The 15,138-nt window shown below is 34.0% G+C and overlaps 1 protein-coding gene across 4 annotated transcripts; it reads right to left on the bottom strand.

Annotated features, from left to right (window-relative positions):
- Window positions 1-10,021: 10,021 nt before the first annotated feature.
- On the bottom strand, window positions 10,022-14,697 carry LOC112519636 (protein LNK3-like). Of its 4 annotated transcripts, none has more exons than XM_025127848.1 (6): window positions 14,038-14,697; window positions 13,142-13,526; window positions 12,340-12,562; window positions 12,107-12,175; window positions 11,886-12,010; window positions 10,022-10,734 (listed from the first exon to the last, which is right to left on the bottom strand). In XM_025127848.1, exons 1-6 carry the CDS (start codon window positions 14,063-14,065, stop codon window positions 10,560-10,562), a joined length of 1,005 nt encoding a protein of 334 aa, XP_024983616.1. In that variant the 5' UTR covers window positions 14,066-14,697; the 3' UTR covers window positions 10,022-10,559. The 4 variants fall into 4 exon arrangements, with proteins under 4 accessions (XP_024983616.1, XP_024983618.1, XP_024983617.1 ...); XM_025127850.1 differs by having other exon boundaries at window positions 10,120-10,734; window positions 13,619-14,697; XM_025127849.1 differs by having other exon boundaries at window positions 10,120-10,734; window positions 12,340-12,559.
- Between the last annotated feature and the right edge of the window lie 441 nt (window positions 14,698-15,138).

The following is a 15,138-nucleotide window of genomic DNA, read 5'->3' as shown; positions in this document are numbered from 1 at the left end:
CCCCCCCCACACTTTCTTTTTTTTTCTACTCAATTCCAAGGAAAGCCTATCTTGGAGTTTATMAAAAAAAAAGGAAACTTATATTTATATATGCAGAAAGTACAAAATAGAGAAGGTTGAAAAGAATTGGGATGACTAAAGCTCTAAATACGTGGATGAAAACGCGTACCTCACCAACAGGACGAGAACCCTTGATGCGAAAGGCTTAGGGAAAAGGGAAAGATTTACGAGTGTTACACGTTACAAAATTAGTATGGTCATGGTGGAGCAAAGAATATGCAAGGAAGGAATTCAAATCCTTAACTTGTATTAAAAAATGATCAATTTTCTTTGTAGAAATCAAATGATCCCATTTATTTTAATATGTAAACCAAACAAAAGATTGTAATATTGTTAAAGAAATTGATCATTCCAATTTCTTTAAATTCTGTGAACCGAACAACACCCTAAGAGGTCGTTTGGTTCGCCCGCCAATGCTCGTGAAAACTCGGGTTGGTCGGTCCTCCATTCATCACATAATTCAAAGGAATTTGATGGAATTGGAATGACAAATTCATTTAACCAATCCAATTCCTTTATTTGGTTCATTTTCTTAAAATGGATGGAATTCCTTAGATTCCATTGAATTCCATGAATTAATGAGTTCATCATTCTTTGGCATAATGGAAGGAATTGAATTGTATCACCACCCACCACGACCATGCTACTATTGTTCGTCATGCCTCACCCCTAACCCATCACCACACAACTACTATCGCCGCCACCCACCTCCACCCACCTACCTTACCTACCCATCCACCACTAACCACCATGTCACTACTTTTGTCATCACACCAACCTATCCCCCGGTCATTCACTATACATCCCTACTACAACCATGCTACTACCGTTACTGTCACACCCCTAACCTACCCCCACCACCACATCATTATTGTCGCTATCACAACTGCCACTCACTCCCACCCCGCCCTATTCCAACACAATACTAACCACCATGCCACTACCTATCGTCGTCATACCCACCCACTCCCAACCACCCAACCACCATCCCACTACTGTCGTCATAACTGTCACCCATCCACACCATCCCGCCCCTCCGTCGCCACCCTACCCCAACCTACCAATGAACACAATGCCACTATTATTGTTGTCATATCCACTCACTCCCAGGCCCCAACCACCCGACCACTATCCCACCACTATCATTGTCACAGCTACCACCCCGCCACCTACCCACCCCACCGTCCCGCTTCATCTCTGCCCCACCTTACCCTACTCCAACACACCACTAGCCACCATCCTACCACTGTACTCATCATAGCTACCGCCTTGCCACCCACTGCCTCACTTTGGCCCCACCCCACCGCCTCGCCCCACTCTGCTTGCCCCTAACAACCCCCACTTATGGAGCAGGAGTGGGGCGGGAGTGGTGGGACAGGGTGTGGGTAGAGGTGGGGCGGGATAATAGTTGTGACGATGACAACGGTGATATGGTGGTTGGTAGGGTGTAGGCGGGCCGATGAGTGAGATAGTCCAAACAAGGACGATTATTCCAATTCTATTGAGAGATTTCATTCCAATTCCTACCAACTAAACGTGTGGTTAATTCCATTCCAATTCCATCAAAAATTTCTTTGATAGATTCCAATTCCATCAAATTCCATTATGTGAACCAAACACCCCCTAATTCTTTCAAATTTTATACTATTGTTTTGAAATATTATATTAGAATAATATTTAGAATAACATTATTTATTTTTATTAAAACAGATTAGACGTTAAATAATTAGGTTTAATAATATTATTGTAATTTAAAATGATTTTTTTAACATTTATAATTACCTGTTTTGTTATTCGTTATTTTAAGGAGTATAGTATAAATATGATAAGAGGTTTTTCAAACGGATAATTATCTATTTCGTTACCAGTTGTTTTAAATGCATTTACGTTATCAATATCTTACACATTGTCAGACCTACACACAATTCAATCTTTATTAAAAAATTACTCTCTTTCTTATCCGCCTTTACATAATCTTCAATTTCAACTCGATCTAACCTTGTTTTTTTATCGTTCGTTCAACTCAATTTAAAATATTATTTAAAAAAATTTATATAATTAACGTCTTATCATATGTAATTACTTTTTTAATTTAAGTATAAAAATCAGATTAAAAAAAAATTATTTCATATTGCGTATTTGGAAGTCTAATAAAATTTGGAAAAAAATGACTGAAAATCTTAAAATTTTCAAAAGAATAAATGTATTGAAATAAAAAGAAAGATGAGTGAGTAGAAAATATATCAATATCTATCTTTTTATGGGAACTTAAAAATATAAATTTTAGTATACCTTTTAATTTTTTTTTGTTAAAGTCACTTTTTAATCAGATAAGTTTTATCCTAATAAAATCTAAAACTCACTGATTAGATGACGACACGTGGCACTAAAAGTAACAGTTACAAATTGGCAATATTGATTCAGACAACTAGATTGAGGTAATATTTTTTTTTCTAATACACCTAGTTTATCTCATTCATAATCCGGTTGGATTAGATCAGGATGGAGATAATCTTGGGATAAACAAACTTTCGGTGGCCTTGAGAACATGAACGAGTGAAGACAAAGCAATAGTGCATCCATAAATTTTGATGATTTGATCATGTTTTAAGTAACATATAAAATATAATAGAAGTTGGGGAAAAATATAGAAATTACATTTCATAATTGTTTTTCACAAGTTTTCATGTTTCTAGAGCAATTGATCACATTTTCATTGGTAATGGACAAGTGTTTCTTTCTCCATGACAAAAATCATAAACCATTAACATTTATGCATCAATTGAGTGGGTTGGGTTATAGTGACAAGTAGAATTAAGGTAAAAAGCGTAAGAAGGGATTTCCATCTTTAGATGTACATTAGAATGAGATACATCGAGATGAAATGCACCAGATCAATCACTGTATCAAGGGTTATTCATAGGTGGATTTGAGATTAAAGATTATCAAGGGTCCAAATTCCTTCTTACGCTTCTTAGCTTAACTCTTATTCTTCTCATACGATCATTCATCTCAATTGACAAACCTCAACTCTAATTATTAGAAATTAGCAAAAAAAAAATAACATTTAAGCATCAACTGACAATCTATAAGACTAACAATTAATAATTAATCGAAATTAGCAATTACCAAAATAAATAAAATTAGGCATCTATTAAAACATCCTAACCCTAATGATTAACATCTAAGAAGGAACAATAAATTAATGAATATTAAATAATGCAAAAAAGAAATAACTACAAACTCGAAGAATAAAAAAACAACAATATATCTAGAGCCTAGAGAAAATAATGGTTGCACATAAAAGCGAAGGTCGAGGGTTGGAGGTCATCAGGTTGGCATCGCTCGATCGCTAGGGTGAAGGTCAAGTACGTGGAGAAGTTGTGTCTAAAGAGTGAGTGATATGAATATAGGTCGAAGACGGAATTTTAAGTTATTGAGCCACAATTATGTTTTGTATGGGTCTCTCACTTATCAAGAATTATGAAACTGATTGTTTTAAAAAGACTGTGAATTCAAACCATTTTTTTAAGCATATTTTATTTGTCTTTTAATTATATAATGAACAAAATTTGATTCCAAAATTACAAGTGATGTAATTAATTAAACTATAAATATTTAAATGTATGTAACTTAAACATATCATATGGATTAATCCAAATTTGGACCCTTTTAAATTGATCAATCTATTGGATCGTTTATTGAACGATCCAATAGATTGTTTTCTTTATTAATTGGTTCATATAACTTTGCCATGAAATGGGAGTTGGATACTAGCTTGAATCCGAAAGAGTAAAATGTTGCACACAAACAATTATAATTAACTTGAGGTTAGATAGAAGTCTTTGAGCACTTGTGAACTTTATTAAGTAGATGAGAGAATACATGCGGTCAAACAGTTGCCACAAGAGAACTTTTTCTACTATATACATGGTAAATCAACTTGAGTATAATGGTTCAATAAGGTAGGCATCGAGAAGTCCATCTTCATAAAGTTTAGTTTTAGGAGAAGCTTTAACACGAGAACTTAAATGAAAAAGACATAATGTTGGTCCCGAATGGATGCAATAAACAAAAAGTAATTGTAAAAACGGGGGTTGAATATAATTACACATATTTTTTTCAACTTTTTAATTCCTATTGATGTGTATCAAGAATTAACACAAAGAGATACAATACAAATTTTTGCGGAAGAATAGGATTACCTAACCTAAACAATCTTACACAAAGAAGAACTTACAAGAACAACACATAGAGTATTTGCAAGGAAATGAAGAACACTAAATTTTTCTTCACACGGGAGAACAGGAGAGTAGTAGAAGAGAGTTGATTGCCTTAAGAACGTACTTAGAAATTCTTTCATGGAAGCGTTCTTTGCATGGGAGATGCACTCTTCCTTTTATACTACCCTCATGCACTAAATGCATGAGGACACTTCTCACCTTAGGATAAGGAGGCATGAGTTCACTTGACCATAGTTGATATATCATTTTCATCATACTCTGCATGCACACAACATTGTTCGTATAGAGGCAAACCTACTAATAAGTAAAATCTTTATCAGGTACAAGTTTTGCAGAGATATGGTCATTTTGTAGGGAGATCTTCTTTGGATGGATTAAAAGCTTCAAACAACTACTTACAAATCTCGGTGTATGAAGATCTTACTTCAATCGGCTAGTAGCTTCAAAACATCTTCAATCTTCAAATCAACTACTTTTGAGTCTTGGTGTGTAATTTAGACAGTTGATCCACAGTATCTCATCGGTGACCTTATGTCTTTATATTGGCTAGTCTTCGATTTTTCCATGGTCTTTAAGTATGTACCAAGAAACTAATAACTAATAAGTGTTGATAGGATAGTGAGACAAATTTGTCGGTCATCACCAAATCAATAGGTGACCTAACACATAATATGTTTGGTCAACAAGAGTAGTCAACAATGTATCACTCACAAGTCTCTCGAACACAATATTTATACAATGTATCACTCACAAGTCTCTCGAACACAATATTTATCTCTTCCATGATAATTGTGTGGACCAATACAGTAGGAGCTCCAGAGGATAACATCATACCTTTTTTGCTAGAAAGTTTTCAACTTTACTTTGTTTGTACATAAAAATTTCAGTAATGAGTTTGACAAATCGATATCCAGTAACTTGTTTAAGACAACACAAAGACTTCCTTAATTTTCATTCCTTAAACCATTTTAGTATATACTTCATCCCCTTTCTAAGTGAACTTTTCCCCCCACAAGTCTAGTTGTGTACATCTTTATATTTTAATTATCTTTAAACAATTTTATTTACTCACAACCATTTGTAATGTACACAACGACAAGCTATCATCTTAAAAAATCATTAGTGATAAGAAACAAGTATCGTACCACATGGATTAGACTTCAGAACTTAAAGTATAAAGCATAGAAACTGTGAATTCAAAGAATAATGATGGGTTTGATCTGTTTAGAACTGAATTAACAAAAGCTGGTAATGTGGTCTAAAGTTCTTCGGTTTCTGGTCCACTTTCAATAGCATAATTGTTGCATCATAAAAAGGTGACAACAATTTGTGTCACTCTATTTATTATATCATCTCTAATCATTTGCATCACTTCTTGTATCAAAATGGTGTAAAATTTGATTCATCTTTAATTCATTACACCATCTTTAACACAAATGGAATATTTCAAGTATATTTCTCATTCCTAACTTCTATAGATTTCAAGAATACTTTTATATTTATTAGTTGTTTACAAATATGACTCGTATTTTTTATTACTACTATGTGTTATTTATTTTTCTGATTATGGATCTTTTTATTTTCTCATATTGTAATATGCATGATAGTGAAATGTTTTATTTTAAATATTTTAAGTGAATTACATTTTTGGTCCCTCATCTATACCTGCCTTTTGTTTGTCCCTACAATTCGTAGGGTATACTTTTGGTCCATTTTCGTGTTTCAGAGTCCAAATTAGTCCCTCCTCCTGAAACCATTAGAATTGGCTCCGTTATGTCAGTCATGTGCCCCTGCCATGAAGGACATTTTCATCTTTTTACCCTTCTTCTTCCATAAGAACATTCAACCCTTAACCATCACCACTTCCACCATTACCACCCACCAAGATTTAAACACAAAACATAAATTCAGATTCAATTCCAAAAACCTAAATTAGATTCAAACCCAAAATTAAAATCAGAATCATAAAAATATTAAGAATTTAATCAAGTTTGAATTCATACAAAAGAACAAATTACATAGAAAACCCTAAAAAGTTCACCAAACTAAAAAAAAAACAAAAAAACAAAACATAAACTGAAAGAAGCAATGGATCATCTTCATCTCCATTTTCTCTTCATCATACCCTCCTGAATCTGGTTTTGCATCTTGATTCACATAAAACTCAAGAAAACATTTTAACTAAAAGAAATAATGGATTATCTTCATCGAATTATCTTCATCTCCATCTCCATCTCCATCGTAGTGAATTTGGATCTATATTGTGATTCATACAAAAAACTAGAAATCTCAATTTGTTTCTAAGGATACCTCAGTTGATGAACCTCGATTAGGGTTTTCATATGGCTTCGAATACCATATCTGCATCGAGGGGGCGAGGCTTACAGGAGAAATCAACGAGGCATGGTTGAGGAAAACCTTACTCTAAGTTGGTTGGAGAAATGGAGTGATGTAAGAGCATCTCCAACTATATCATCAAAAAACACCAAAAACACCAAATATGGTGGACCCATCAACACTAAAAAACTCAACTTCAATCATCCTCTAAAAAATACCAAATTTGTGGACCCACATTAAAATAACATATTTTATTTACTATTTTTAATAAAAATAATTATAATTTGTAATAGATATTATAATAATAAATAATTAGTAATTAATTTATATAATAAAGACCTGTTAAAATAAAAACGATAAAACTTTAATTTGTAAATTTTTACATTAGAAAATTAAATTAATTCAAATAGCACAAATTAAAAAAACATATAAATACTACTAATTCTCCGAGTTAGTATACTCGTTCCACAAATGATCAATTAATGCATTACGAAGTTTAAGGTGAACGTCTTTATCCTTGATCTTTTTGTGTCGAGCAAGAAACTGTTCAAGTCCACCATTGTTATCGTTAATTATCTCAACTCCCACGTCTTGCACTTCACTTCGTTATTCAATTGGTGCATTAATATCATGTTCATATTTTATGATCATATTATGCATAATAATGCACAAAGTCATTAATATCATGCAATATTTCCTTCCTACATAACCGTGCAGGTCCTGCTACTTGCAAACCTTGATTGTAATACGTCAAATGTATGATCTACGTCTTTTCTACATGCTTCTAGTTTCTTTGCAAAATATTGTTTTTAAGGTCATTGTGAATAGATTGAACAAAAGTGACTCATTTTGAATATATGACATCAACTATGTAATAACTCATATTATATGATTTTTCTTTGATGACATAATTAATAGGAGGAACGTTACATGCTGCAAGATTTGCAAAAAGATGGGAGGACTCCAACACTAAGATGACATAATTAAAAAATATTCGTGTTATTAATAATCTATTATATATATATATATGTGTGTGTGCGTGTGTGTGTGTTAATTTATATTATTTAATTGAAAATGGGGGTGGTCCCCACCTTTTGGCTATGCAAAGATACCCGACATATATGTTGTCTATATATGTTGGCCGACAAAACAAAACCTAAATTGTCGGTCGGTTGGAAGGTGGTGATGGGCAAATTCGGACATTTACCGGACGGTTGGAGATGCTCTAAGTGAAGAGAAAGAAGCAGAGATGTAGAACCTGGTTCGTCTGGGTAGGGATGAAATTCTAGTTGAGTTTTTTTTTCCTGATCCAGAGTTAGAGGGTTGCCGGAGGAGGGTTTGGGTCACTGCGGACAAGGAGGAGGTTTCATCCACCGAAGATTCAACAGGGATTTGAGGCGGGGGTTCAACGACAATTGAGCATTCAAGGGAGGGGGTTTTCTGCACTTCTAGTGTGTCACGGTTTTGAGGAGAAGAAATATATGTTTTCAATTTATATTATATCCAATATACATATCTATAGTGTATAAAATATATATATTTTAAATTGAAATGTGTAAAATGACTTATTTGCCTCTCATGTGAAGGGACATAATGCATGTAATAGAACTTTTTCTAGCAACGTTAATGGAAAAGACTAGTTTAGATTGTGAAACACAAAAAAAAGATCAAAAATATACTTTACGAATTATAGGGATGAAAACCAAAAAACAATCATAGACAAAGGACACAATGTGTACTTCACTCTATTTTTAAAATACTTAACTTTGTAAATAAGTTTGAGACAAAAAATAAAATTAATTATATATGATAAATTAATATAAAAATATAATTTATAATACTATATCAACAAATATATGTTATTACTTACAACTAAATAAACTAATATCACATAAATAAAAAAAAGTGAAGGACCATAATGTAATTAAAAGAAGCTTAAGACATACTATTCATCTAACACCAAAATAGTGTAAAAGTGGTGTTGAACTTTGATGTAAAAATAGGTGTTGGTCATGGTCTTGGTAAAAATAAACTAGTCAAAGATGATTAATTTATGATGTAAGGGGAAAATTCAAGTAAAAAAAGACAAAATAGGTAAGAAGCTTAATAATTAATAAATAAATAAATGATTCATATGTGAAATAATTGGTAAAAGAGAAATGTAGATTTACATATGTATCTTCATATATAAGTAGTTGGTAAGTAAGCATGAGTTCATATATACATCTTCAAATGAATTTGTTTTCAGGCTTGCTAAGAATCATTTATTCTTACCATTTTTGTCTATCATGCAAATGTTAGATTAGGATTTAGGAAGACGAATATGGCATTAGTTTAAGCAACTATACAAAAAAAACTCCTAACTTTTATAACAAGTCCAAATACTTCTTACATCATTCAATAATGTCGCAATTGTTAAATTCATTCCTAAGTCGCAACACAACTTTTAACACTATATAGTAATTAGCTTGTCTATATTCATTTTTCGTCCCTCTTATGAACAAAACTAAAACAAAATGTTACCTCATATTGCAACTATAAAGTGACAACCATAATCTACTTTTATAAGATTGTGTTTACGCCCATACCAGTTGGATTGTAAACCGACCTTGTAAGAAAGTAACACAGAGAGGAGAACGAGAAGATATAAACACTTGAAAACATACTTAAGTTACTTCCAACAAATATAAGTTGAGTTACTTTTCCGATTTCTCCAATTAAATTTCGACATATGCACATATAAATTAAATGGTAGTATGGGAGAAAAAAATGATAGCATGAGAGAAGAAAAATGATATGTCAACATGTTATCAAGAGAATATAGGGGGAATAAAAAAAGGGGTAACAAAAGAATTTCTTTTGCCCCTCCCCCTTTTCGTTAAGTGTGTTATTACTTACATCAAAATCAGGTCAAATTATATATTGAAAATGTAAAAATGATGTCTTGATTTTGATACATGATATGTATGCATCTAACAAATAATAGGGATAAAAAGGTTTTGAGTTCCAATATCTAAGTTTTTAAAAATAAAACCTTGACACATTTCCCACTCCACTCTTAAGAAGAGAACTTTAGCAGCACGTTGAAATTCGATCTTTACATATCTATTTGACAAAACAATCCTTGATACTTCAAAAGCACTCTTCTTTTTGACGTGATGATTAGTAACTTCTTAAAACAAACACAACAAAATTATTAAAATAAGCACTACGTCAAATTCATGTTTGTCGATCATCAAATCTTAAAAAAACATGTCTAGTGATAAAAAGATACAAAAAATTCCACCTCTGAAAGTGTAAGCATGCATTATAATTGTTTTTTTTTGCATTATATCTTACATCAATTACGTATATAATCTTCATTTCACTTTTCCCTCAAACTTTGCTTGTTATAAACACACGAGAGGTGTGATCTCAACGAAATCATAGGTAAAATACGTCAACAAACATATAACAAAAGTCGCATACACTTGACATATCTTCTAAAACCTTGTATACCACTCATGCCAAAACATCCAAACCATATCATACATGCCCATTTCGTTGATCTAATCTTTCATAACAAAGTCACTGTTGCAACTAAAGCAAGACATCAGTCATGATTTCCGAAAGAACTAGACATATTGCATAAAAACTTGTCTACACAACAAAAATGGTCCAGAAAAAAGCCATTCAAAATTGGAGGATGCAGCCCAGATATTCTGGGCTACATCCTCCATATAGTTAGGTAAGCTAACTTCAACATATACACATAACACCATGCACCACTTGGGATGGACCATGATGCACCGAAAAGTGGGGTTGGACCAAACGCTTTTACATATGGGCTCGATGCAAAAACAAGTGACCTCCAAATCACAAGGAGGAACAACCTTTTCGTTGGTTGTTTTCAACGGGTGCATCTCTAGAGGTTAGTAACTAGTGAGCAGTTGATTGTGCCAATTCATGCATGCCACCAATGGGGACTTCTGCATCGTCTTCATAGTCCGTTTGATGGTCGTTGTCCTCATAATCGAACTTATTGAACATGAGACTGGCAACTGCTCTGTCAATTACGTTTGTTTTTGATTCTGAAACTTCGGTTTCTCCAGACCTGAGTGCCATAAAATAAGATGCAATATTAGGATTAATCCATGATATTTATGCAAAACGTCCTTCCGCATGAACCAAACAAGTTTAGAACAAACATATGTGGCCGTTAGCCACACAAATTTAAGATGCATCATATACCATGTAATTTTGGAGGTTATCGAAGATATATGCTCCCTCCATCCAATGAACATATCATTTTTTTGGTAAATTTCTATGGTAGAGTTTACTTATTTTTTTATTTTTATTTTTGTAAGGGTGTCCGGGCCAAAGCCCGACTAATCCCCGGCAAATTTGGAGGCTAAACATGGCCTCACTTAAATGTCGCCAACACTCCCCTTCCAGGGCTCGAACTTGGGTTAATGACTATGCCATGCCCAAGCCTTTACCACTAGGCTGGAAGGTCTTTGACAGAGTTTACTTATTTGTCGGTCAGTATAGTTAAGATGTTGATACTACCGATTTTATCTTGAGAAAATGTCAAAATATTTGAGACAAAGGATTAAGATAGCAGACTAGATGTGGGGGGCCCTGTAGCTAGTGTGGTTGGGCAAAGAGAATTGTAGGGGGGTGGGGGTCTTCATGGAAACAAACACTTTCCTCTTGGGGGGTATAGGTCAGGTCTACGTACGTCCCAATGTCCCCACCCCAAAAGACTCTACTTTCGAATGAGATTTACTGGGTTTGTTTGGTTTGGGGTTTTTTATGTGATTGGTCAAAAAGTGCAATTTTCATGGGACGGAGGGTTTTTTAGCAACTCTGCACTTTCTTCTAATACAACGCCTTTGAGAAATCAGACTCTAGATGAGATACTCCCACTACCAAAATGAACAGTTTATTCGTTCAAAAACCAAAACAAGAAAAAAGGTGAGATTCTAAGCCCAAACCAAGTAAAACCGTTCAAAAAATGACATCACTAAGACACCAACTTGTGCTATTTTTTTTGTAACAAAGACATAAGAAGAGGGTCCAGTTCTTGTTTTCGTGCTTAATGGAAAACAGCTTAATTTCTTGTCAAAACCACCCAAAAACTGCAAAATTTGTAAGCACCCATTACTAACTACGGTGGCAAGATTACAAAGTGCTAAACTTGGAGGATAGAAATGTAAATTTACTATGTGAAAAGAGTATGGATGAACAGAAGGTTATACACACCTCAATGTATCATCATTAGAAGTCATCATAGGTTCTCCATCTTGGCATGAGTTTACTGATTGTTTGGAGCTTTCTGCAAGGCGGTAGAAAGCATCTCTAAAGCAAATTCGAGTTTTGTCTGTGAACTGATAAATTCAACACAACGATAACAAATGGTTATTATCGATCTTCACAAGTTTGCGCAAATTCGAAATTCCAATTCTACCCTCAATATGTCTTACCAGTGCAGTCACCCTTTCAAGATCTTTCAGCACAGATTCTTCCATTGAGTTCTCGTCATTTGTATATTGCTAAGAAAGATTAGAAACAAACATCAGCCATTGCATTCAGAAAAGATGCTGAACATTTCACAAAGATAGATTTTGCATAAAGTTTGAAACTTCTTTTTTTTTGGGCATTTAAATTCATGACAAAATTTGCACCCAATCACTGAAAATCAAAATGTTCATCTCACCTCTGGCATTTCATAAGGAGTTGAAACTTCATTACTCCAATCGTTTGATGGGGAGAACGCATGTGTTTTGAGATATTTTGAGCTTCCGGTGTTTTGTCCATGGCTTCCAACATTCTGTGAGCTTACCATCTCTCCCTTGAAGATGTTAACATTGTTGTCAAGCATTGTGTTGTCATGGGACTCCGTTGAATCTTTAGTTGGATCTTCTTCAAGTAACGAACTGCTGCAAGAGAGAAAGTAGACCATGAGAATGCAAATATAAGAAGACAAAATGCATATTTCTTGAAGAAAGTCAAAGAATGAAACCTCATTTATCAGCATCCCTCTAAGTTATGATTCACACTATGTTAGGAGGGTAGTCTTTCTATGTGAAGCCCCTTTGAGAAATATGTGAGAATGTAGAACCCCTTCAGATTACCCTCTAAAAGAGCCCTTACAGAGAGAAGAAGGGGGGGGGGGATGTTCCTACATATATACATGTTTTTGATGGTTCGTATCTAACTGATGTGGGAATATTAACTCAAGCCCACAAAGGCTTGCCCTCAATGACACCATAGTCATAAATGAAAATAAGATTTCATGTGTGAAAATGGACCACAAAGAAGAGCCAAAACCAGACCTCACCAAAATCCGATTAGTTTCTTACCATCCAAAAGAGTGAACCCTTCAGAACAAAAATGGAGCACTTGATCCATTGTGTCATTCCCAAACACAACTTCTTTTAAAAACAATAATAGTAGATGATGATGACATGTGATATACATTAAATCAAGAATCTTAATCCCAAAGGTTGAGCATGTACAAGAAAAGGTCATCCATGTGATTGATTCTGGCTTCTTCCTCTGTAAATTGTTGAAAATCTGCTTGATCATTCCACAGAAGGGAACCACCATTGTTGTATAGTCCTTGGTTCATGCTTGAATTGTTGGATTTCTGTCTTCCATTGTTGGAATCATCCATGTCAATTGAAGTGTAGAAGTTTTTGCCTCCATTGAAGGTGAGTTCTTCGCGGGTCATGTTTGCATTTGCATTCGAATTGTAGTTCTTTTTTGGAAAATCGGAACCCCCAAAAGCATTGATTCCCCATTGTGACCAGCTTTCTGGTGATGATATCATCTCTGGTTGTTCATAATCCTTTGGAACAACAAGATCTTCAACCTCGTTACCGAAATACCACTCCATAATATCTATCATCACAAATCAAACACCAAAAAAGAACCCATCAAGATCAGAGATCAAAAACACTCAGCAGCTCAAAGAAAAATACATTCACTCCCACCTGAACAAGCAAATTGAAGATACAATTCTTAACATGAAATAACTCAAAAGATTATGGATTCATACAAACTTTTGTTTAATGATTTGGGAAAACAATGGTTAGCAGAGGGGATGAATATTGGAAGATGGTTCATCAGAAAACCAAATTTGTAATTGATTTTAGAGAATCAAACCAAGTAATATGCAAATTGGAAATTCTGCATTCATATTTGTAGTCTTTTAATTTCATTATGAACACCCTTCATATTGTAAAATGATCTTTTCAATTTTGAAACAAAAAGAAAGTCCTTGTCAAATTTGAAGTCAAGACTCAACTATACCTAAAAATCAAACCATTGAAAAAAATTGGGCTTCAACTAATTTTGGATATCAGAACATAAAAACCAACTGGAAAGAGCTTGATTGAACAGATGGAAAGACCTTGATGAACAGATCTAAAAGAACCCATTTGATTTAGATTACAAATACTACAGTCAAATCATAATCACTGGCTTATAAGCTCCAAAAAGCCAAATGAAACAGGAATATTAGCATCAAAGCAACCAAAATGTTTCAAAATCCAAAAGGGGCAAACAGAGCAGCTATCAATCAAATAAGGATGAAGAGAATCACTAAAACATGGCCCACCTGAAGAGAATTGAACAAAAAGAAGTAGGAGTAATCCAGATCAAAACAAAGTAATTGAAATCAATAARTCAAAAGGRTTTTTYGGAAACTAAATAGGAGATAGAGATAAGAAAGAACATAAGCACACTGAACTTGCAGAAACTCAACTCAAGAGAATCGAATCAAAAAGTGGATAAAGTGAAAAATAAAAATCAGATCAAAACAAGAAATTTCACACAATAAACCAAAAGGGGTTTTGAAATCCGAGCTAAAAGATAAAGATAAAGAAGAACATAAACAGTAAACTTGCAAAATTAACATAACTCACCTGAAGATAAGAGAATCGAATCAAAAGTGGATAAAATGAAGAGTCGGACAAAAACCCAGATCAAAGAAACAAGATCTAAAGCTGATGGTAAATCAAAAGGGTTTTCTTTGAATCAAAGCAGCACAGAGAGAGAGAGAGAGAGAGAGAGAGAGAGAGAGGCGGCTGTGGGTTTGTGGGTGGGAAATTGCAGGATTATGGAGTATGGATTGTTGTGAGGTGAGAGAAGGAAGAAGAGTTTTTATTTGATTGTGTGGTGAGAGATTTTGTGGCTGAAAATGGAGGGAGGGAATTAGTGGTTAATAAGACACCTCCATCTAAATCTGCGCTCTCCTTAATCCACGTTGGTTTCTGTGGGACCAACATCCACGAATCCCATAGATCTCTTTTTGCTCATTAATTATACTCCTTTTGTCTAATTATTATTATTCTTAATTAGTATTATTCTCTCACATCTCCCAACTCAACCAGCCAGTGATTATTTGAAATTCCATTATCTGATCTGAGCTGATTCAATCTACTCATTGAATGTTGGTTTTTATTATCTGCTTTGATCCGATTAATATTGAACATCTAATTCGATCTGAATC

This window comes from Cynara cardunculus (genome assembly GCF_001531365.2).
Source record: "Cynara cardunculus var. scolymus isolate 2C chromosome LG 10, CcrdV1, whole genome shotgun sequence".
NCBI classification, from domain to species: domain Eukaryota; kingdom Viridiplantae; phylum Streptophyta; class Magnoliopsida; order Asterales; family Asteraceae; genus Cynara; species Cynara cardunculus.
The sequence above is the reverse complement of the archived record's forward strand: the minus strand, read 5'-3'. Positions and strand labels throughout refer to the sequence as shown.

Excerpts from the sequence above, each read along its gene's own strand:
- LOC112519636 (XM_025127848.1), bottom strand. The coding sequence starts at position 14,065 with ATGGGTTCTTTTAGATCTGTTCATCAAG. Across the intron at positions 12,176-12,339 it reads CTCCTTATGAAATGCCAGAG|CAATATACAAATGACGAGAA; the intron begins GTGAGATGAACA and ends AATCTTTCTTAG. Across the intron at positions 10,735-11,885 it reads TCTAATGATGATACATTGAG|GTCTGGAGAAACCGAAGTTT; the intron begins GTGTGTATAACC and ends TATGGCACTCAG.